At 41.6% G+C, this 24805-nt stretch overlaps 1 protein-coding gene across 1 annotated transcript in view; it reads right to left on the reverse strand.

The window, feature by feature from the left end:
- Nucleotides 1–23235, reverse strand: part of CUBN (cubilin (intrinsic factor-cobalamin receptor)) — a 141955-nt gene extending 118720 nt beyond the window's left edge. The window contains 17 exon segments of the mRNA XM_010018236.1: nucleotides 3023–3213; nucleotides 3416–3578; nucleotides 4353–4534; nucleotides 5115–5349; nucleotides 7326–7444; nucleotides 9589–9775; nucleotides 11634–11755; nucleotides 12313–12408; nucleotides 13643–13774; nucleotides 14507–14675; nucleotides 16106–16232; nucleotides 19674–19777; nucleotides 20681–20782; nucleotides 21555–21593; nucleotides 22355–22447; nucleotides 22833–22962; nucleotides 23117–23235. Coding sequence (XP_010016538.1) covers nucleotides 3023–3213; nucleotides 3416–3578; nucleotides 4353–4534; nucleotides 5115–5349; nucleotides 7326–7444; nucleotides 9589–9775; nucleotides 11634–11755; nucleotides 12313–12408; nucleotides 13643–13774; nucleotides 14507–14675; nucleotides 16106–16232; nucleotides 19674–19777; nucleotides 20681–20782; nucleotides 21555–21593; nucleotides 22355–22447; nucleotides 22833–22962; nucleotides 23117–23235 — 2310 coding nt within the window.
- Nucleotides 23236–24805: the final 1570 nt, after the last annotated feature.

Here is a 24805-nt window from a genome sequence, read left to right on the forward strand (position 1 = left end):
CAGGCACTGAACCCAGGGCCTGTAAGAATAGGTGCATCCAGGGGACCAGGCAAAGTGCTGGTATAGCCAAGGAGCTCTGAACATCCTCCGAGGTGCCCATCTAATTCCAAGAGGGCAGCCAACAAGATGAAGTTTAAAAAACAGGTCTTCTGCAAGAAAATAAATGCAATTTTTCTCCGAAGAGTCTCTTGAAAATAAAACAGCTCTTTTCTGCTGTAAAAGTGTTGGTAGCTCGTGTAGTGGAGCCGCTTTTAAATGCACCTATGTGCTACTTATCCCAAAAAATCATTCCAGTGAAAGCATTGACAAAGACAGGGACATCCAGTTTTCATGGCCCCTCTCATCACCTCTTTCCTCAGCTGTATTCCTCCATAGGCTGAAAGAAGGCAGGGAAGCCTCACGGCTGGTGAGCAGGCAGTGGCAGGCCTGCTTGCCCACCTTTGGCAATTTCAAGCTGGTAAGATGGCTTTCTGACTAACAGATATATTTAATTTCTCTGGAACTTGAGTATAAGGTGACAGAATTATTCTGGATTTACAGTGCAGCAACTGAGATCAGAATTTGTGCCGGAATATTTAGAAAATCTCTGGACGGGGTGAAATTTCCCAGAACTATGGTTCACAGGAGTTTACATTTTTTTCTTGAGCTAATTCTCCTTACGGTTTTGGTTTATAAAGCCCAGTGAGTAGTGATAAAAATAACAGGTTCATTAAAGTACGTCAGTAATGTCTCCTGTTGCCAGCTAGAAGAACGGCATGGAAAAGAAGCTGTCTTGGCTAACACCTACCTCTGCAGCACCATGTCCCAGTCTTTCTTAGATAACCTTTATCGTCTCTAGTTTCTTATTGCAGATCCCTGATCCCTGAGGCAGCCCGGAAGGCTGTTCCTTCCTTAGTAAGAGACTAAACATCCCTCCCTGAGCAAGTGCCTGTGAGCTGTGTCTGGTCCCTGTGGAAACTCTGCAGGTTTCCTGGTATCACCAGGGACGGGAAAAATCTGTGCCTTTTCAAAATGACAGAACAGTTGTCGGACAGTGACTTTTAAAGTAACTTAAACACCCAAAAGCTACTGCCCTAGCTGAACTTCATTGTAAAATGCACATACATGGAAAATCAGGCCTTGATAAAAGAACTCAGTGCTTTAGTCATGCTGACTGTCCTTGTCAGAAAATGTCCATTCTGTTTCTTTTCTCTGCGCTGAGCCACCGAATGAGAGGGCAGGAAGAAGAGGACAGAAACACAGGGATACTGAATGGCTTGCGACTGATCTGCAAACAGTGAGGTAAATGCCTTGCTGAACTAATACAAACCAATTGCATTCAACAGAAATGGTTTTGTCTCTCTGGCTGCTGTGAATTTAGCTGCTGTTCTGCCAGCAATTAGGGAAGAGGAGTACTAGGCCAAACAAACAAAAGCTGTCTGTTTTCATTAAACACACTTCCCCTCTCATTCCAGAAATTAATTACACTTCATTTCAACCAAAGTCTCTGCATTGGAGGAGGAGGGAAGGGAATGATGTCAGCACAATAACATCTTTTAAAAGGAGATTAACTACACAGAGCTCACAGGAGCCTATTCCTGGCTTGATCAATAAGAGATAAACACAAAACCAAAACCGCACTGCCACTTAACTGTGTAGTCGGCAGTGCAGGACCCAGCTCTGCGCTGGGCTGCAGGGTTTTCTTTTAGAGCACAAGCTGAGGGAACTGGGGTTGTTTAACCTGGAGAAGGCTCAGGGGGGACCTTATTGCTCTCTACAACTACCTGAAAGGAGGATAGAGAGGGGAGGTGGGTGGTCTCTTTTCCCAAGTAACAAGCAATAGGGCAAGAGGTAACAGCCTCAAACTGTGCCAGGGGAGATTTAGATTGGAGATTAGGAACAGTTTCTTCATGGAGTGATCAGGCATTGGAACAGGCTGCCCAGGGCAGTGGTGGTGTCACCGTCCATGGAAGTGTTCAAAAACTGTGTAGACAAGGCCCTCAGCGACATGAGCCCCCACCCCAGTGACACTGCAGCAGGGACAGTCTCCAGCTCCCATAGCCCTGCCCAGCCACGGGCTCTGCTGAGCCAGGCTCACCCGCATGCCCACATACCGCCTGGCCTTGGTCCAACTCTGTTCCCGGAGAGATGCCCAATATCCAGGGCTGTCCTGCTCACTGGCCAGGGCAGAGGGGCAGGCCCTGACTGTGAGGCCCTGTCCCGCCTCTCCAGGGAGCCCCCATGGCCCCAGGAGCCCACGCCAAACCTCTCCTGTTGTCAGTTAAAGAAATGAAGACCCGGAGCCAGATGAAACTGGTTTTAGGGGTAACAAAAAAACCCCAAAGTAACCCAAAAAGGCACTCTATGGTAGTAAATTCAAATGTAACATGAAGCTGCAGACTAGTGAAGAGAGCTAGGTGTGAAAGCAAACACAAAAAGCACCTCAAGTGGATCCCAGTTGGTATCAACATTACTATTCTAATTACCACATTTTCCATAGAACATTCTAACTGTACTAATATTTTTTCTATACTTAGATTTAGACTGTTAACAATTCTTGAATTAGATTTGTAAGATTTCTGTTACGCTAACAATAAACTCCTGGTTTTACATATGTACATATGTACGTATATAAGTGCGTATATGTCTGTATGTATAAATACATGCATATATCATGTGCTTTCTCTTTGTGCCAGAACAGGATTTTCCATGTAACACCATGACTCCAGAAAACACTGCACAATGGCTATGATATTATTTATATTTTTCTTGTGTTTGGCATGCATTTAGCAAAGGTTCAAACTCCACCTTAATCATGTACAGCCAATTAAGAATTAGTGTTAACCTAGACGGATTTTCTTGTTCTCTTGCCTTTGCTTCATTCCAAATGTTAGTCCCGCTCTTTTAGCCCTGGTGACTTTTGAAACCTTAGTCCTTCATTTAACACCTATTCCTATAGCGGCCCTTGGGACAGAAATTATGCAACCTGGTATTGTACACACATGTAATCAACCTCTCATATCAACCCACTGAAAGAATTCACCTCAATATAATTCGACGAACAATCAGTGTGACTCTCCAGCTCCATATGGGTGAAGTTGAGGTGTATTTTTTCATCCTCTGGTTGTCGGATAATGTAGATACACTGTCTGTTGCTGATATAAGGGTTAGGCCAGAAAGGGGAAGTGATAACCCCTTCACTGTCTGTGTAATTTCCTCCACAACTTGGATCTGCTATATTAAGAAAAGAATAAATCAGTTGAGATATTCACAAGTATGGTAACTCTTTCAGTTTCGGCTGTCTCTGTACAATGGCTGCAAATCAAAGAGGATTTTTTTATGATTAAATAGCAAGTGTTAATTACATCCATTCATGTGTTGTTGGCTATGTCTTGGAAATGTCACAGACCAACCTTTAATGCTGAATTTTACTTACCAGGAGATGTTGTATAGAGAATGTGGAAGCCTTTATCAGTAACTAAGTTATCAGAGTGAAAGTGAATCCATGCATATGGACCAGTGGTTTGGAGCGGAGGTGGAGTTCCAGTGCTACAGTATTTAACAAGGACAGGGTCTTGTGGAAGAAGACCATCGCGAATCTATACAGAGTGATAGATCAGCATTTAGGATTATTAGGTTTGTGCCAACTGTGAACACTACTAACACTCTTAAAGTTATCTCAGGGGGCCCAGGAGATATAGTAGATGGTAAGTGGAGGGAAAGCTCATAGGAAGTTTCCTCCAAACACAGGAGAAACAAGAAACAGACCCACCAGCACAGCTGTGACTGTGCTCCTAGGAAAGTCATCGAGGGTTTTGTGAAAGAGAAAGAAAGCATCAGGAGATCTACTATTGAACTGCTTTCCTGAAATCATGGTCTGCATTGCACAGTTTTGGAGAACATGCTATTCCAAACCAGCTTCTCATTTCCATGACTTGGTACTGGTGAATTCTGTGACCATTACACTTGACAAAATGCTTTAAGCTCACACATCAAGTCACAAACTGAATCTATTAATCTTAGATTCCTTTCTGTAATAGTTTACCTTAGCATGGTAATTCTCTATGGGCAGACATTTGACAAGGAGTTTGGAAACTGAACTTGGTAAGAAAGTGAAAGCTTCCCACCAGGTATTTTGCCTGAATCCCACCACCTTTAGTCATAAGACTTCCACTGACTTCAGCGAAGCAGGATCTCACCCCCTTTCTGTTATATTGCATGTATCTGATTGTGCATTGATGGCTGAAATAAGTACAAATTAACATTTCAACTCAGGATTTAATTTCCCTTCTGTATGTACAAAAGTTTTGAAATACCTTGTTTTGCAATAACATAGCCATAAAATGTTGTCATAATCCACAATTACACTTTACCTCTAAATAGTCATAACTGCAGTTTTCATGGTGTTCCAGGCTTAGTGTGCCGAAAGAAAATGTGATGAAGAGGCCAGGACTGGTTGAGATGGTCCAGAAACAGTTCCTGTTTACGGGATAGTTACCAGGGTATCCTGGAGAGCTTATTGAGCCATAAGTACCCGTCAACTCACCGCCACATTCTAACAGAAAAGCAGAAGAACACCACACATCAGGTCAGATAAATTCTCCAGTAGTGTCAAAACTGGACACTGCTTGGGATCCAAAATAAATTCAAAACCAAATATCAAGCCAAATGAACCAACAAGTTATTTCTTTCTTTAAATTTTACAATTAATTCTACAACTCAATTATTAAAGCAGAACTCCAAACATTTCCTGATTTGCACAGTAAAATAAAGATTCTTTCCCAGTTATGATGGAAATATCTTCAGGAGAATGATCAAAAGCACTGTGTTTTGGATTGAATTTAGAAAATTAATCTGAATTTCTGTACTTTGCAAATAGTGTCCATGTTTTATCTCAGCACAAACCTGTTTTCAATTAAAAAAAAAAGAAGAAATAATTCCAGGTGAAGCTGGTTTATATAGATGTAATAAGAAAAAAATTTGGAGTTTAAATATTTTAAAGTGACATTTCAGCTTCACTCCCTAGTAAAATACTGTCCTACTGCTCCTAATGTTTCCTCATGAGAGGAAATAGGTCACTCATTTTGCTTCAAAGCCCAAAGATGCTAAATTACTAGACATTTCATCAAACTTACCAGGATCTCGAGATTCCCACTGAACGGTAAAACCTCCAGCCGTAATGGTGTGGTCTGAGTAGAACCAAATATACAGAGAGTTGTGGGAACTGAAAAGCTCTGCAGGAGGTGAGGAGCCACAGTATTTCCCCAGCATGTGCATTGACGCTGAAGGCCCATCATGGATTTGAAGGAAGTCAGAGTTACACTCATTACTTGACTCCAGATGGAAGAATGGGAAAGTAATACGCAGAATCTAAGAGGAATTAACAAAACAAGAAAACTGTTTTTTTCATCTGCTGAGACACTCTGCAAAGAGCAGATGTATGTGTTCATGCAACTGTGAGAATCTACAAGCTTTGGAGCCATTACTCCATTTCCTGAAAAGTTCCAGGACAGAAGAAGATATTACAGAATCTTAAGGGTCAAAAGGAAAGAATTTGGTCAGGGAAGTTGTCTGGAAGAAGTATTATTTCTATAAACTAATAATTGACACCATTTGCCTGTGTCTGTTATATGTGTGAAATATAGATAGAATCATAGAATCATAGAATAGTTAGGGTTGGAAAGGACCTTAAGATCACCTAGTTCCACCCCCCCTGCCATGAGCAGGGACACCACACACTAAACTATGTCGCCCAAGGCTCTGTCCAACCTGGCCTTGAACACCACCAGGGTTGGAGCATTCACAACTTCCTTGGGCAACCTATTCCAATGCCTCATCACCCTCACTGTAAAGAACTTCTTCCTTATATCTAATCTAAACTTCCCCTGTTCAAATTTAAAGCCATTACCCCTTGTCCTACCACTAGAGTCCCTAATGAAGAGTCCCTCCCCAGCATCCTTGTAGGCCCCCTTCAGATATTGGAAGGCTGCTATGAGGTCTCCACGCAGCCTTCTCTTCTCCAGGCTGAACAGCCCCAACTTTCTCAGCCTATCTTCATACGGGAGGCGCTCCAGTCCTCTTATCATCCTCGTGGCCCTCCTCTGGACTTGCTCCAACAGCTCCATGTCCTTTTTATGTTGAGGACACCAGAACTGTGCACAATACTCCAAGTGAGGCCTCAAAAGGGCAGAGTAGAGGGGCAGGATCACCTCCTTTGACCTGCTGGTCACACTTCATTTGATGCAGCCCAGGATACGGTTGGCTTTCTGGGCTGCAAGCGCACACTGAAGCCGGCTCATGTTCAGTTTCTCATCAACCAACACCCCCAAGTCCTTCTCCGCAGGGCTGCTTTGACTATTTCAAGCCATGTGAAAGGCTTGAGATATAGAATAAAATACTTTATTCCAGGTTTCCCATGGAAGTTTTCTCATCAGATAATTAACATTTCTCATCCTTTCCATGGTTGAAAGTATTGTCATGGGAGTTAAAAAAAATGAAATTATCTTTTTTTTTGCACATATAAAACAGTGTCTCCTAAGCCTACTCTGGATACTTAGTGACACTCACAGCTTTATATATATGTTCAGATTCCTCACTGATGTGCTTTAATATAGCTCTACTGAAGACAGGAGTGGCTGTCAGGCTGAAAACTGAGGATATACATTATATATCCATATATATTATACAGACATATAATGCTGTATAAACCACTAGCAACCACTGATTCATGAAGCTACTTAATTCATTCCATGAAATGTCAAAAATAGATCAAGTATTTAGATCCCAAGCAAGAAATCTAAGTGCTGGATTGTAAAGTAACATATTTTGTAGTTGCTAATTTATAACAGAAGTGGAATTGTTAGTTGCAGGTCAGAATCAGAATACACATTTCAGGGCAATATTTAAAAATTAATCCTTATAAGGATTTGAATGCTGTTACTACACAAAGCCATTGATAATATGAATTCCACATTTCTGGTGCTCAGAAATCAGAAACATGAAATTGCTGTGGGGTGACTTAGCTCATGAACCAACTGTGGAGCTCATCAGAGCAGAGCTTTTCTCATGCAGCTATTCACAGACCATATCATAAACTAATGGCACCTTCTGTAGCTGGTGGCAAGTGAATGAATTCTAACCCTCAGCTGCATAACCCAGGCAAATTCTTTAGCTAAGGAGCCTGAAGGCTTGTAGGGATCTGAAACTTACTCTTTTTGAAAAGCTATTTATTCTGAGGAGATTGGATGACAATATTGGAATATGTGGCAGGAAGATGGTCATGTTTGCTCTGATGGACTGCGGGGTTCTGCAGAGTGAGGATTTCTTTAACCTGAGCTCTATTTTACCTTGCTGGAGTTAGTTTGGATAACCCAAGCGCAGCTGACTCCACTGTTGTACTGTTGGCTGTTTGGGTTGTTAGGATAACTGAAAGTCCCCCTGGAGCCTGAGAGATACCCTCCGCAAACTGCAGGAAGAGATAGAAAATTACATGGATTAATTTGTGCTATCACTGTACAGACTCTAACAAAACTCTAACTTTCTAGCTTCCTAAACATTTAAAACAAGGGTGAAAGATACTTCTATAAAAGACTCTTCAGGATTTCCTCTAAAGTGGAATAACATCACAAAAAAATGAGCAAGATTACTCCCTGAGAGAAAAATAGTTCCTGGAAAAAGAACAAAGGTTTTCAGCTGGAATATATGGATACTGCCAAGAGATGTTGATTCTGTCTCAGGAAAATGTCCATAAACTAATTTGTTCCCAGAAGGCTACCTCCAGATTTCTTTAATTTTTCTCCAGAATTCTTTACATTCTTTAAAATTTCTCCAGAATCTTTACATTTTTCACCTAGAGTGAAATAACATTTTGAAGCTAATATGATACAAAATCGTCTTTCTCAGTAGTGGTGCACCATTGAAGTTATCCTTCAGATGTTTTGTTGTCACATTTATTCTTTTTGATCAGATTTCTGGGCCTGATAATATCTCTCATGAAATACTGTCATCTCTTGTCTCACTGAGTCATTCAGTGAATGGGAGCTGTGAGCTATAAATCCCAAACATACAAAAAAATATGTCCACAAAGCACTGAAAATGCGATGCAAGTGTACAGCAAGCAGCTGCAGTTTAACATGCAGTTTAACATGCTGATGCTAAAGAAATACTAGATTCTCAACAAACTAAAATGAAGTATTTTGTTTCAATGAGTGGTAAAAAGAATGTAGGTATCTACCTAAAACATCTCACTATTTCTCAATCAATCACATCCAGAATTAACATGTCATAAAATGTTATTATTTTCCCTTGAGGAGGAACTAAATCAAAAGCTGATACATTATAATTTCTCACTGGATAAAATCTGGTTTTATATCTCTCCTATTATGAATAGTCAAATGTGTATATATACACACACCTTTTTTTTTTATATGTGCCTAATAATAAAACATTATTAGCTACATATTTAAGGAAAATAGGAAAGAGCCTGAAGTAGCATAGAACCATAGAATCATAGAATGGTTAGGGTTGGAAAGGACCTTAAGATCATCTAGTTCCAAACCCCTGCCATGGGCAGGGACACCACACACTAAACTGTGTCACCCAAGGCTCTGTCCAACCTGGCCTTGAACACTGCCAGGGTTGGAGCATTCACAACTTCCTTGGGCAACCCATTCCAGTGCCTCACCACCCTCACTGTAAAGAACTTCTTCCTTATATCTAATCTAAACTTCCCCTGTTTAAGTTTAAATCCGTTACCCTTTGTCCTACTGCTACAGTCTCTGATGAAAAGTCCCTCTCCGGCATCTTTGTAGGCCTCCTTCAGATATTGGAAGGCTCCATAGAACATATTTTGCAGGGGCTCAGTGAAAGTTTTATAGTCTAGATTCTGTGAAAATTTAATCTATTTTCTTCACAGCAACGTGCAATAAATACAAACCATCTGACAGATGATTGCCACAGGGATGCTCGCTGGAATGCTATCCTGACCTTGTTTAATTAAAATTAACAGCAAAAAAAAAAAAAAAAAAAATGAAAAGAAAAGAAAATCCCAAACAGAAAAAGTGCTATTAAGAAGAAATGTTAAAGACAGGAGCTTGCAGTCACTCTATAAAACTCAGAGTCCCCCATTTTCATGGATAACACTTCTTTCACTAAATTTATGTTTGGAAACCACTTCTGGCTTTCCCTCTCGACTAAAAATGTCAGGACATCTCACCTTCATAACAAATGAAATAGCATGCATAAAAGAAACATTAATATATTCTCTTGTAAATCTGTTCTGCTTATATCGGATCTGCTTTCTCAACCAGCTTACCAGACCACTTTCCCAGGAACAAAGATTTGATTTTAGGATAGCTGGCATCTAGTCAAGGCCAGTGGGCCTGCAGATCAATTGTTATGCTCCTACTGCTAAACAAAGCAGCTATAAACAAAATTAATGGAAAACTGACATCAAGGAACTTTGGCTTGGGACTGCAACCCACTGAGAAGAGGGCTGTTTTTTTTTCCATCATAGCTTGCTTCTTATTCACATATTAATCCTATACACCAAGCATCTATTCTCTGAAGTCCGGTGGCACATTTCTCCTGGGGAGGAGGTCCTGGCTGTACCTTGCTGGGCAGTCTGGCACTGTGGTCCTGTCCAGGCGCTGGTGCACTCGCAGGAGTAGCCATTGACCTCATCGGTGCAGGTTCCCCCATTCTGGCATGGGTTGCTAATGCATTCATCAATGTTCTCTGTACAGTTCGGGCCTGTCCAGCCCGCGTTACACAGGCAGAAATATCCAGAGATCATTGCCTACAGATATAATCAAATGCAATAAACTCAATGAGCACGAAACCTAAAGGAATCAACGTAGTTGGCAGAAAGATTGGTATTTACACTTACTTTATGTGGAGATATCAGAGCAAAGAAATAAAACCTTTGGAATTTAATGGCCTTGATGGTCACTGGTGAGTTCCAAAGTAAACCTAAAGCTAAATTAGATTATCTAGCTCTTTCTTTTTCTATTAAGTTATTTCTTTGCAGGGCTCTTTTAAATTACTTTCTAAAAAGCCAAAATCTGTATTCATTTAGCCATGCAGGGAATTGTTTGCCTGGCTTTGAAACGATCGCCCTAGAAACAAGTCGATCATATTATCTAAACCTTACAAACAGCAAGTCAAGATAACAGTGGTTTAAAAGTCATTTCTCTCAAGCCTGTTCTCTGGAAAGTCTGCACTACAGTTATGTGGGCTGTTAACTTTCATTTTCACCCTGAGGGATGTTAAATGGAAACAATTGTATTGCCTTCTCTGCATTATTCTTTATTCTGTATGTCTCTTATCCATTTCTTTGTCTCAGCCTTTACTACTTCTCCTTATAATCAGGTCTTTCCATATATTTAACTGTTTTAATTTTGCATGTCCTCTTCGCTTACACTTCTTGTTTTACAGGCACAATTTTTACAAGTAAAGAACGAAGTATTCCAAGGTACATGCTAACAATTCCATCTTTGATGACATACAACCAATGGTCTGTATTCTTTATTTCCTTCTGTGTTTTCTGCTCATATCCTCTGTGTCCTGAACAGATATTTTCAAAGTGATGGAAGAGGATTTTGATGTGTATTTAGTACTCTCAATGCTACTTTAGAAGGTGAAAATGTGTTTTCTGATATTTGATGAATGTTACATTTCATCTGTCATTACACTGCCCAAATATAGCTCTGCTGTTTCTCCATCTTATGTTTTTGTAGTCCCATTACTGAAGTATCTGACTTTGTTGTTATCTTTATGTAGTAGTTCATAGCCATGACTGCCTACAGTTGTCTGTGTAGAATATATTTAGGGGAAGACGTCATGTTTTTTAATAGATAGACTAAAATAAATGGTTTCTAAATAGTCAGGAAAAGTAGATTAGATTAGATCATTTGTGAACATTTCTCCAAAATCATCATCATAAATATCCTCCAGAACAGAATTATCTAAATCCCTAGCTCTGCAGCACAGACTTTCCTTAGCACAGCACACATCACTGAGGAAGCCAAAAGCCCTTCACAGTGTCTATGTGGGCAAACTAAATGGTTGCTGTGCATGAGAATCAATTCACACCACCAGTCAGTTAAGGTCCAAAACACTTGGCTACCAGCAGTAGTACAACCAATCCCCATGAAATACCCTTTCCATATCCATATATACAGCCTGACACTCCAAGGCCCCCCTGGAGTCTCACAACATCAGCCTAGGCACACATAACTAACTGTACTGGATATTGACAGTCTGAGGTCAACAGAGGTATTGGTTTTGTTGTCATGGGTAATTCCTCTGTGACACAATGTGGTAAATTACTTCCGTGCCCCACAGGGAACAGCCATTCACCAGTTCTCCCCCACCAGCACCAGCATCCCATCACTAGCCTAGAGTGCTAGCTACAATCTCTCAGATTGTTAGTGACAAGATTGCTGCATCTACTTCAAACACAAAGATATGGCTTGTGTGCCCTGAAGCTCACTTTGTTTTCCCCAGATATTCCTGTTGATCTCCCACTCCCCACTCACCTTGACTTATTATGTTTAGTAAGTGTGCACTCAGCTTTCAGCCTCACCAGGCTCCCTGTTGTTGCTAGTTAGAACTACATTAACAACGTCACCAACAGAGAGGAGCCAAGCACTTACCAAGCACTGCCCATTTGCACAAGGGTTTTGCAGCTGACAGACATCACTGAGAGGAGAGCACCCATTTGGCCCATACCCACTTCCAGTGTACCCAGATGTGCAGAAACAAAAAGGTATTGACCCTTGGGAAATGAGACAAGATACAGAAAGTAATTCAGTTCTTGTTACAATGACAATATCAATGACAGTAAAGCTCCTTGACACTTTGAAGCAGAGCTTTTATATAATTCTAACTTACTTTATCTTTTGAAACATTCCCTGGTCACTGTCCAGTTTGACCATGGAAAGATCTTAGTGTTGCTCTGCTATGGGTACCTGGGAGTCCGAGTTCACCTTCATGGGAAGCGGTGGGAGTAGTCAAAGAGTATTTATAGAAAGGAGAAGAGTAGTAAAAGCAGCTGAAATTGGAATACCCCATCAAAGAGATATGGTGACGGTTTCCACATTTTTATGATTAAACCTGCTCTTTGATGGAGCCCATATCTATTTCTGCCAGTGTTGGTTAAAAGGCCTGATGGCTTTAGCTACACCTGCCTGTAAACTCCTTTTGATGAGGCAAAACTGACTGCAGAGAAGGGGCCGCAATCTAAATATGTTGCTACAAAGTGGATTCAGCCTAACCAAACCCTCCTTGGGGTTCACACTGGTGTAACTTACAGTCCTTAAGAGAGCATCATACCTGGACCTGAGGTACAAGTAGCCAAAGGATGGCACCCTCCGTTATTTATTGAGCAGATATCAACCTGGGTACATGTTTGTCCGTCTCCTTCATAACCTGTTCAGAAGTAAATAACAGTTAGTTATTTACTAACAACAAACTGTTACAAACTGTTACAGTAACAAACTGTGCTCTCCGAGAATCCACATTAAAACAATCATCTGGTGAGCAAAAGACTTATTTGTGGTGTAAAATCATAGTCTTCTGCAGTTAAAAAGGTTGAGATAGCCATTGAAGTAAAATTTGGCATGTTTATTGTGTTTTCTCCAAGCAAACATTCCATCCTCCAGGGATGGATTCTGATTGTAACTAAATCCTCCTATGATTTTAGAAAAAAGTTTATTAGTGCTAGACAAACATAGGTGAGTTCAGTGAGTCCATAGAAACTCTGCTCTTTCAGTCACCATGTGCTGCCCTCCCTATGCCTCTGCCAACCACAACCACCTCCAGGCTTCCCACTGCGCGTCAGAGCTGCCCTTGGGTCTTAAACACAACATACAGCTCCTCTCGGGAGGCTCTGCTGGAGCAAAGCACTGGAGCACAGACTGCATTGCCAGAGCTGAGATCTGCACCACATCAAAACTTGTCCAAGGCCACATTTCTAGCATGGTGATAACCCTGCAGCACTCAGTAACTGAGAGTCTTCACTACCTGCAGTCCATTGCGATTTAAATAGCAATTGAAAGGTCAATTAGAAACACTTTTTCCTGCTAGTCTCTCTAGTGTCCGTAGCATGCATTTCATAAAACATTTTAAATCACAAACCACATATTATGAAGATGTAAGTCATGACTTCCACTGCATGACCTGTACTATAATAGACATACTGCCTTCCTAGACAGCATTCAGAGCCTGAATTATCAAAGGTTTTTTTAAGACAGGCAATACAGCTGATTTATGTCACAAAGGATACCCTTTAAATTAATACAGGCAACAAAATTATTATCATAGTTATGCAATCTTTGTTTCCCATTAATGATCTTACAAAGGAAGTACTTCATCAAACGAATGCTCTAACACAGAAAAGGGCTACCTAGTACAAGAGAAATGTATTTCAGGGGATCACTGTTACGAGACATACTCGACAAAATTTTCATTAATAGCTAAGCAGTCTGAGTATACTTGGACTCTGCATTCTATATTACAGTATTGCTTTGTGTATCTGATACTTCTTTATATAAATCCAATCTTCAGCTTCTTAACTCTACCATAAGCCAAGCTCAGAAACGTTGAATCTTCCTCTTTTAAGCCTTTCTATAGTTTTAGCAGCCAAAAGAAAAATCCTTTTTACCTGGTGGACAGAGCCCACAGTGGAAGGATCCCATTGTGTTGATACATTGAACCATTGGTGCTCTTGAGCAGCCTCCATTATTATTTGAACATTCATCAATGTCTTGGCAACTGTAGCCATTTCCTTGCCAGCCTGAGAAGCAGCAGGAAAGATATTAAAATAGAAAATGTCTGGCCTTTTCATTTTTTGCCTTGACCAGATCTTTTCAAAGAGCATAAAAATATGACTTCTGACACTTCATTAACACAAGAGAAAACCTGTCCTTCTCACAGCTGATGAAAATTAATACTCATCTGCAAAATAGGTCTCAAACACAACAGGGTGGAGATATTAAATATACCCTGGATATTCCGGAATTAAGCACACTTAAACCTAAAGAGGAGACTGTTCTGGTCTAGTGCACACATGTACAATTTGCAGCAAAGCTTTATCATAACTCTGGTTAAATACTTCAAATGCTCCTATACCCACCACCTACTCAAGTCAGGAAGAGGAATCACTAGTTATATGGCTTAAGGGGACAATTAGATTTTTATATTGCTTTAGGGCAGTGAGCATAAGGATATGAAAGTACCTATTACGTGAAGGTAATAGGACGTAATGGACATAAAGGCACCTATGCACATATGGGTACATCAAACCTATTTAGATGCTCAGTTTAGGATGGGATAAATCATACATTAGACTAGAATGCCTATGTTACCTAGATAAGACATAACCTAAAGGCATTTATTCTCTAGAATACAGACCAAAGCGTTTCATGGAGTAACTCTCATCTGAATCCTGTGTCTGTGCTTATGACATACAGGCAGTACTGCCTACAGCCACCCCCTACCCACCTGAGAGCATGAAAGGACATGATACCTGTGGGGCAGGGACCACAGGAGTAGGAGCCTAGTGTGTTGTGGCACTGCACAAGTGGATTCTGCGAACATGGTGGATTAGGGAGGCTGCATTCATCTATATCAGCACTGCAGGCAGGGCTGCCAGGAGGGGACATCCAGCCAGTGTCACAGATACAGCGGTACTTGGGCTGCCACAGTAAACATCACATTACATATTTAAGACAGAACAGACAAGAAAAGGGCAGGAGGAGTTCAATTATAAAATGTCTTTTAAACTATAGCAAGAAAGCTTTTGGAGCACTACATGGTTTGAACATTCTCTTTTATAAGTTGCTTTGGTAGTTTTCTCAGTCTTTCTTCCTGCAAATTTATCTATTTAGATTACAGGAGCAACAACAGGCGCATTCATTACGTTCATAAAAGAAACCTGCAATTTACCCCAAAGCTCCTAGAGAAAATGAACAGCAATTATGAACTGTACATAAACATAATTAAAAGTCATCAACTTGCTTTTTAACCAGGGTAAACAGATCAGTGTAAGCAACCTGAAATCAGCTTTTCTGTTTTCTTTAAAGCAAACCGTTCAGTAGTCTGTGCAGTGTGCAACACTGACATGATATTTCAAACACACGTTTTATTTGAGGAAAAGAGTTTTCTCTCTAGTAAGTTTTACTAATGGCCAGATTTCAGCATTTATCTTGCTTTGGTCCAATTAAAGCTAAAGGGGGCTTTATTGTTGACTGTCACAGGAGCAGACATTGTTAAGCCAACACTGAACCCTTTTGGAAATCTTCCACAAAAAATGGGCAGAAAACAAGTGATGAGTTGTGAAAACTTTGACAAATTGACCAAAGAAGTTACTTTATAGCATAGCACAAAGAATATGTGGTGTGTCTGGAATGGTGCTTGGGTGTACAGGAGTGTTAAGGAACAACGGCTTAGTTTGGAGGACTGCTCTGAGTGGAAAGAACCAAAGCTGGCATGTTCCATATGTCCCTTTGGAACAAACACTCTGTACCCAGATTCTGTCCCAAAAAGAATGAGCTGGTTTGTTCTAGAAGACCATTCAAGCGTATGCTATCATTCACTCAGTGCAGATGCTTGGAGAGCTTGGGCTTGGAACTCAGAGTCAAGTCCAGCTGACAGTGAGGAGCACCAAAGATAAGCAGCAGCTACACAGCTGCTATGCAGCCCTGGCAGCTCCCAGGCCACAGTCAGTGTTCCATAGGTATGCCTCCTCCCAAGAAAAACAAGATTCATGGTGTCTGTCCTTCTTAATCATTTAAGTAATAAAATAATCTACCAATTTAGAACACCTCAAATAATGACCAGTAAGAATATTACGTTTCAAATAAGACTTTGACTTATTCAGATTATATTCCCAAGCTCCCTATGATTGTTAGTAGTAGATCTGATACTGTAACAAGTACCTCTAACAAGACACAAGGCATTTTCAATTCTTTCTGCTGTCCTCAGGACAACAGAGAGGTTAGGTTATGTTGTACAGTGGCATTTCTTGCTGGTTTTTAGCAGCAGTGTGTGCTACACAGTTTTGTGGTGCTCAGCATCAGTTTATTCATGCTGTGCTGTAAAAGGAGACTCACACATTGTTTCTTACCTCATTGGGCTGATCCCTGTCTGCATCTATGCAAATGCCATGACCACAGATTGTCTCAGATCCTCCCTGGCAGTCGTCAAACTTCGAGGCACAGTGAGGCCCGTAGGTTTCTGGAGTACAGGAGCAGCTAAGGGCGAAAGCAGACAGAAAAATCAAAATGCTGTCTTCATAAAGCTGTTAAGATCATATATTCCCATAGTAAGAGACCATTCCCCACTCTTCCATTTATGCAGTATTCCTTATGAAATCTGTCTGTTGAGCTATACTGACAACCCCATTAATAACCGTGCACAGAAGCAAGGCTCCTGTTCAGCAGAGACTCAAGAATCATGTGGGACTTGTGCATATCCATGACTGTCCAATTCTATGGATGATTCCACAAGCTTTTGCTACATTCATTAGTGCAACTCCATTAAAAAAGAAATGTCTAACATGAGACTTCAACAGAAGATGAGCCTGGAAATCCACACTTCAGTAGGAGAGCACCTAAACTTTGTGTTTCAGTTTATGACACCCATATGGTGCCAAATGCCCTTACCTCTAGCAATACACAGAAATGTCATGTCTGGGCTGTCCCAGGGAGTGGGGTACCTGCACACCCACACCTCAACATGTGGCAGCCACAGCCCTGCTCCCAGGCAAGCACAGTGCGCAGGAGGAAGCATTTGGGGCTCATGGGGTGGGAAGAACAAAGTAGTGGGCTCATGGGAGGCATTCTACTGGGACACTTTGGTTTGCAGGCATCACATTGTCATTTATAGGGGCACACCTTAGTCACAGCACTGCACATATGAGGTGGAACTGAAACTGGGAACTTCTATGACACCAGGTAAACGTTTTCCTTTTCTCTGGCCCTTTATTTTCACATAGACCAAATCTGAGGCTCTGAAACACAACTGAAAGGGACCTAAACCTACAGAAAGCCTCCTGCCAGTTCACAAGCTTTTTCTCAAAATGACAGCGAGACACCTATTTGGATGCAAGTTGTATGCTGCAACATCTGCTGATGTCTGCTCCTCACAGAGATTTATGGCAGGTAAACACCCTTCTTGGATCGCTTTTAAGCTGGCTGAGGAAAAACATCCTGTAAAAGCATTTATCTATAGAATTTGGATAAAGGTGTTTGAGTGCAGCTGATCTGGACCTTGGAGCAATGTCTTAATAAGCTGCTACTGTCCCTGCCAGTGTCACATGCTCGCTTGAAACACCAGCTTGATAAGGCAATTGCAGGTAACTAAACACTGCACCCAGGACAAGCAACCCACATAAACTTAGGTTTCAAAAACCCACAATAGCTTAATGCTTAACTGCAGCCTGCAGTACTTTAAGACAGCGTGTTCATTACTTAAGACATGCCAGATAGACCAACACCATCTTGCCAGTGCAGTAGTTCAACCAGGGCAAACACAGAGGCAACAGGTCAGGGAACCAGATTGCCTTTGTATGTTCAAAGTACATTCAGAGCTTTGTGTTCAACTCCAAAGGACACAGCAAGGTAATCTGACCGGCTCCAGAGGAGGACAATGGCACTGTCTCCTGTCTGGTCTGACAAAGATTAATGTGCTACCCCTCTGAAGCTGCTCAGAGAACAGCTAGAAGATGTAAGTCACACTGCAAGGAGCTTCAGCCAGATTGTGGTGCACTGCTGCTTGGTTGGCACTGCCCTGGTCCTGTCCCATCACTGACAGCACGTTGTGATGAGGCCCATGTTATATGGACTCTGACACAAAAATGTGATAGATTCAGGGACTCTCACAGCCTTCCATCCAACTGATGTGATGTCTCCTTCAATGTCTTCCTCTTTCAGGAAGGCATTTCTTGGATACCTGTTCTTTTTCTTCATACTTCAGTGCTTTCCTGAATTACAGCTTGAAGCATGCAGGCGAAGAATCTGAAGAGGCAGTGACGGCTGCATTATGCTTCATTTCACAATACCTAATCCAGTACTGCTCTCCCCCCTGGTGTTATCTCTGGGGGCTATGGGAAGTTAAACATCACCCTTTTACTTATTCACAGTGTACACTGGTGAATGTAACTACACTAGAGCAGGAGTGGGGTTACCTGGGTTACTGGGTCCCAGAATATTTAGCAACAATGTTCTCACAGCTGCTGAAAAGATCTGTGTCACGTTGTACCTGAAATGGATTTAGCATCTGGGGAATACTCAGAAATAAGACAGTATGTGAAGGGAGATTGAAGACAGTGCAGTGGGGTTGGGGAAAGGATTCAGTGAAAAAGATACAATATTAAGATTTGGATTACTTACAAAGAGTTCTTAGTTCATTTCAGGAGGCACTGATTCGGCAAGTGCAAAGGAGGGCAAGAATTACATTGGGAAAGAAACTTACAGGAGTCACGACAATGACCATACTTGTGAGAAAGGCAGAGGGTTTGTCCTCTCAAACCTTAATTTAGTCACACACCTGAACACTGCATACACCCCTGAGCTCAGTAAGAAACAATATGTAAAGGCAGACTGCTTTGTGCGTTGTTTCCTTGGCAAATGTCAGTGCTGGGTACAGCTGCAGCAGCCCTTTAAAATCAAGGAAAACCTGACAGGAAGGATCATGTACCAGTGACACTTCAGCAGGCTCTATGCTAACGCTGAAGTGTGAGGAGCACTGCAGGAGAACTTCCTTTGCGTGAGGTTCTTCCAAGAACTGACAAAGCACTATAAGCCTGTGTGATGCCAAGCAAATATTTGTGGGGGCTAAGATTTTCATGCTGAAGCAGGAGACAAAATTCTTTGCAGAAAGCTGTGGCACACTCTCCAGCCTGCTTGTTCCATTACACAGGGATAGCTTTGTATTATATCTGAAAGTTAGTTATTTACCAGATTATTTGACATTTTGGCAAATAAGATACAGAACATTCAGGCTGGCTTGCCCTGTAAACAAGAGAATGTTTCCTAAGGAGCTGGGCACAGTCAGAGGATATGCTTCAGGGACCTCATGCTTATGGGGCCCACATACAAGCAGCCCCAGCACCCTTCTGTCCAGCCAGCTGCACACAGCATTCCTCCTCACTTTCAGCCTGACAGCATTGTGTGTTACTTTCTTTGCTGCACTCTCAGCAGTGCCTGCATTTCTGGAGGGGGTGAAGGCATTTCTTACGGTTATGTAGTCTGCTGGGAATGTCAGTGATCAAGGGTACCCATATATTCAGGTTTCCAAAAACTCAAAGCCTTTGCTGGGCAAAAGCTGTTCACCTCCTTCATTTCCTCACTCCCTTTGGTCTCAAGGGGCAGGTGATAACAGAGGGATGGTAACGAGTCTGTGGTAGGTGGGCTTGTCAGCGAGTGCTGGTTACAGACTAGCATGCTGCATCTCACCGCCCCATCTATACCCCATGGTATAGGGTTAGGCCACTGGAGCCACTTGCAGCCTTGGTGGCCAGTAGGCTTGGTGTATGGTGTATTAAGGATTCCATATTCTCTCAGACTGCAAGGGATTATAGTGCATAGATACTAAACAGACTTATTTCTGAAACTTGTGCTGCAGGTGTGATATGGAGTACAAATATAGCAGAGTATTTTACATAGGATTTTTGTGTCTGGTTTTGAAGTTACCTGTAGCTGCCTGGTGTGTTCACACAAGTGGCTCCATTCTGGCAGCCTAGTTCTGTTCCAGCATAAATCTGGCATTCATTAACATCCACTGAACACAGGAGGCCCTAAGATGAAATGGAAAACCAGTTTATTTTCCAAATAACTGAGAAATGAAGCAAACCATGGAGCCAATGTTTAATATAGATACACAAACCACGGGATGCTATCAACACAGCTTGCCTTATGAAACATTATAACAAAACTCTTTTTCAGCTGTTTTTCTGTGACCCTGGTTATCAGTCAGATGGGGCATAAAATATTTCAGATGCTTGTAGAAAGCATATGGACAGCACATAGCTGTCATCCCCCCTCCTTCGAACTTGCTAGCAGAAGGCTCAGAAAACTTTCTTTCAGACTGTTTGATTAAGACTGAAAGCACTGCAATTTTGACCTAGATCTTGCTGGGACAACTTTCAAGTTGAGAGCCTTTGTGAAGAAGATACAACTTTTCCATCTCTAGTGCATGTAACAGTACCATTAAAGCCTTTGCCAGTAAAGTCTTTGGGTTTAAAAACCTCATAATAGGGTTGATTACTTACATCCCCATTTATCTTATTTGTCTGAGCTTGAATAAATACCTTCCCTTCCCCCATTCCCTCTCTATCCTTGCGTAAGATCAACAGCAAGGCATGCAGTTCAGTTCACTGCTCAGCAAAAACCAAAGACTAATTCCCTGCTGTGGGAACTGCCAAGCATCACTGACTTCATCAGCCCTCACCCACATATAACAGTGCAGGGTCTGCCCCAACAGTTCGGACTTTGTCTTTTTTGGTACATACTGTTGAGAAGTAAATGTGTTGCCCTTCAATCAAACGATGAGCGTGATACTGCTACTTTGCTGTTCAGCACAACTCACTGTCCTAAGCAACCTTAAAATGCTAACATTCTTCATCAAAATTACACTTAGACAGGTATCCTTACAGTTAAAATATACACTCTTTATTCAAAGAGTGAGGCTAAAGACTCACCTGCCAGTTGCTGGGACAGAGGCAAAAGAAACCATCCAGCGAGTTTACACAGGTCCCAGAGTTCAAACAGGGGTTACTACTGCAGGCTTTCCGCTGGATAGTCTGAAACCCAGGCAAAGAGCAGAAAATGAGGTTCCTGCTTATTTGCCGTTCTATTAGCATGTATTTTCGAGAAAAACCTCTTTTTTTTTTTTCATTCCTTGTGTCCCCCACCTTTTTACTTTTCAGCAAGGCTGATTTGTAAAGGTTTTGAGCTGTTTCACCTGTGCCTGTACAAAATAATGCCTGATATGATTGGTCTTACACAGAATGGCTGGCTGCAAGCACTAGGATGAGAAGAGCCTGTAACAAGTAAATATTAATAGAGACTGCTCTTCAGCAGAGGCAGACTCTAAGACTCATGGAGGGTTATTTCATCTTCTTGATTCTATGGGTAACTAATCTGACAACTGCTTTCACTGGCAGCTGTAGCTGTGGCTTGTCACAAGCTCAGTGGAAAAGCAGGTGACAGTTGAAAATTAGTTATTTCCAGTACAATATAAAATCCATTTGAATTCTCCAGTCTTCATCTTGACAGACAGTGAAGGAAGAGTTAACTTGTCTTTGGGATTGTGGTGTTGTTCTTGAGTCTACAACTGTTTTTCCTTTAAAAAATGCAGGCTCCTACACAGTTTATATTTTGTAAGAAGGCATTTCACCTCCTCCACAAATCTTGGCTTTTTTTTACTTCATGTTACCAAAAACAGTTTTCCTGAGTAACACATGAGAGGAAGGAAATAACTCAGCTATTTAATCACTGCATTTAATCAGCACTTTATTTACTAGGGGCTGGGTTTTTCTTTTCTGATCTTTAGTTTGCTTCCCATTTACTTACCTGCTCTAAGCTTTGAAGTTGGTTATCAAGACTCGCAATCTGCAAGAGAAATGCAAATACATTGTGCTTGGTATGAGAGTGACCACAGAAGTACCTGCTGGATGCTGGAAGGCAAGTAAAATGTCTTCTTTTAAGACAATAGCTGGTATGTGAAACCAGGTGACAATCAGATTAAAATCAGTCAGGACCCATTCACTGCGGTTTTGGTGGTTTAGGCTGTTCAGAAAATGACAGCTTGAATATATTGCAGTTTGGCTTCAAAAAGCCAAGACTCAGTCTTGTGAAGACCCATTCAGACGCTCAGCACTGAGAACGTGAATATTCCAGCTGGACTGTTCAGGTGCTCACGTGCACACAAAGGAAGAAGGTCTGAGGTAGTACACCAAAAGCCAATGAAAGGTTCACAATAACTCGGTGGGCTGTAACCACAAACAGCAAGCTGAAACTGAATCAGGGAATATGATGGATACATACTAGCACAATTTTCCTAAAGGTAGATCTGTTAGGCTATAAAATATTTTCCTATAAGGAACTTGTGGCAACACTGTAACAAAAGACACTTGAACCAGGTCAGACAGAGGTTCCAAAATCTTCTGTTGGAGAAAAATCTTTAGTAGCAGGGAAGAGACAAAACTACTGCATAGGTCTTTCCACTGCAAACCCCTATAGCCCGTTTCACCTATGGAATGGAATGTCTGTTTCCTGGGGTCTAGAAATACTAAAATGAAACAGGTAATGATGTTAATCTGTGGAATGAAAAACTGGGAACCTGGAGGAGGATAACACAAAATAAGGCTCACCCTGGAAGTCAGCAAAGTGACCTGCTGGGATGTGTTCTGAAAGGCACCACTGGCTTTTTTGAGTTCTTGAATCTCTGCGTTACTTTCTCTCACCTAAATTTAAACAACAGACATAATGTGAAACAAGCCTGGCTTTTTCAAAAGCTTGCAAATGTAAACCAACTTTGCTTTTTCAAAAGCTTAGGAAAGTTTCATTCTTACTTAACTTTACTGTTATAAAATACACTGAAATAGATAGACTTCTGTTACATACACAACTTAATCTTTTAATTATTTTCTGTACTGGCGTGATTACTTAACAAGTCTGCAATAGCTCACTTCCATATTGGAGTATTGACATAGATAATAGAAAATAACAAGAAAATAACAATCATAAAAAACACATCAAACATTTGCTAAGTCAAATTCTGAAGGCAATTAAACTATTAACACACAAAAGTGAAACAAAAAACATATTAGAGAAAAGTAACAATATCACCTTTCTAAAGAGTTCTGCAAGGTCTTCTTCATTGAGCTTTATTTTCCCCAGTGGTCCAGTTCTAAACTCAATATTTTTGCTGGAGCCAGTGTGGAACACTAAATTACCCTGCTCTGAGGACAAACGAGGCCTGTTGTATTTCAGAAAAAAACAAAGAGAGCATTTAGTTACACATATCTGCCAAAGAGCATGTAAAAAAAGAGCTTCAGTAAAGCCATTCTGTTCCCATTACTAACACTTAGAAGCCATCATCTGACAAATGCCTTTGAAGCAATGGTACTTACTGGTCCTCATAAGTGGTTCTCTTCTGCCTCTTATTTTCATAATGGTTCAATTCACAGCTCAATCCAGTAAGTAATAATAATGCAACTAAAAGCCCAGGAGCAGGAGCAGCCCAAAGCATTGCTCTCCTCCAGTTGTCCTGCACTTGAAGTGAAACCGCTAGTGCTGAATTGTGCTGTTGTGAGCCCAGGTGCCCTTTGCTCTCACACAGTTCTTTATTCACAAGGCACTGATTCTGCTGTCTTGTCTTGCAAGGGTGAACTTTATCTCGGGTGTCTCAGTTAAAGACCGACAGTGTGCAAACCCTCTAGATACTGAATGCATCTTTCTCTTTTGGTTTCGGAAGCTTAGAAAGACCACTAATTGAAATCTGTCTGTATTTTATCATTATGTCTTTGACCTCTGTACAGCTGAGCACCCCTGAGCACCTTGGACTCTGCAGCTTGCTTGCTGCAGTAATAGGGAATATGCAGTAATGGCTTGCTCTCCCCACATGCTGTACCACACGGGTGAAGGAAAGATTATTTGGCAGCACTAAAGGACCTAGATTGTTAACCAAAAAACCTCCTCCAAACCCCACATAAAAAACCCACAGTGGCTGGCAAGGAATACTTGCATTGAAAGAGAAGCTTCAAGGCAGTGATTTATTGGGCAGATGACACAAACAACTTCGCAGTACCAAACAGCATCCCATGGATTACAACAGCAAACTGCAGTTTTAACCAAATATGGTTGCTCTGAGTCAAGGATGACTCAGTCCCCAGATGCTGAGGAGACGATCACACACTGCAGTTAGCTTGGCATGTGTAGGCTGTCTTCATTGCACACACTAGGGCTCCCAAATTCAGGGCCAGCACTAGACAATGCAGAAGACCAAGGAAGAATTCAAAGGAGGCTCAAAAGTAATTGAAAAGTGCTAATTAATATGTTCTGACAGCCAAAATTCGAATCTTGACTGTATTTTTCTCTACCCTTCAGCAATACCTCGCAGCCTTCTCAAAAGCAGTGTCCCATCAGATGCTAGGGCTGTTCCTGCTGGAACGAGAGTCCATGCCCACCTCCCCTTTGCTTTTGCCAGAGCCTCTGTGTTCCCCTAGCACAAGAACTTGCTGTGATTTCCTCCCCCTGCTTAGGAAGCTTTGTGTATTTTTCCCTTCCCCATGCTCAGAACTACCTGCGCCTCCAGGATCACAACCAATCTTTTAGGTTTTACTTTTTACTTAGTAGACAACTCATTCAGGCTGCTCACATTTCAAATCTCTACTGAGAGGAGGAGCAAGAGCTGTAACTGGTCCTGCTGGAAAATAACAGTAGCCACCATTCACTGATCCTTCATGCCCCAGATCTTCCTGGAGGCCACAGAGCTCCTGCACTTTGTAACCCTGCCCAGCCTTCCTTCCTGCTCCAGTTTGCACTTGCCTCCTACAAATGTCCCACAGATATGCAAAGAGATGCCCTGGAGCTGGGGGACTGAACAACTTCAGTTTTCACAAACAGAAGTATTACAAGGTCACTGCACCCTCACAGAGATTGGATGCAGCAACAGAAAATGTTACCTCAAAAAAGAGACTGCTGTGGACTGTGAAAATGCAGGTGAAGCCAGGACAGCTCATGTTTGTGGCACTGCTGCAGATAGTGACTTCATCTTTACTGTGGATAACTATAATGTCCAAGACTGTATAAGCTGCATC

The sequence above is a fragment of the Nestor notabilis genome, unplaced genomic scaffold (genome assembly GCF_000696875.1).
Source record: "Nestor notabilis isolate BGI_N333 unplaced genomic scaffold, ASM69687v1 scaffold200, whole genome shotgun sequence".
NCBI classification, from domain to species: domain Eukaryota; kingdom Metazoa; phylum Chordata; class Aves; order Psittaciformes; family Psittacidae; genus Nestor; species Nestor notabilis.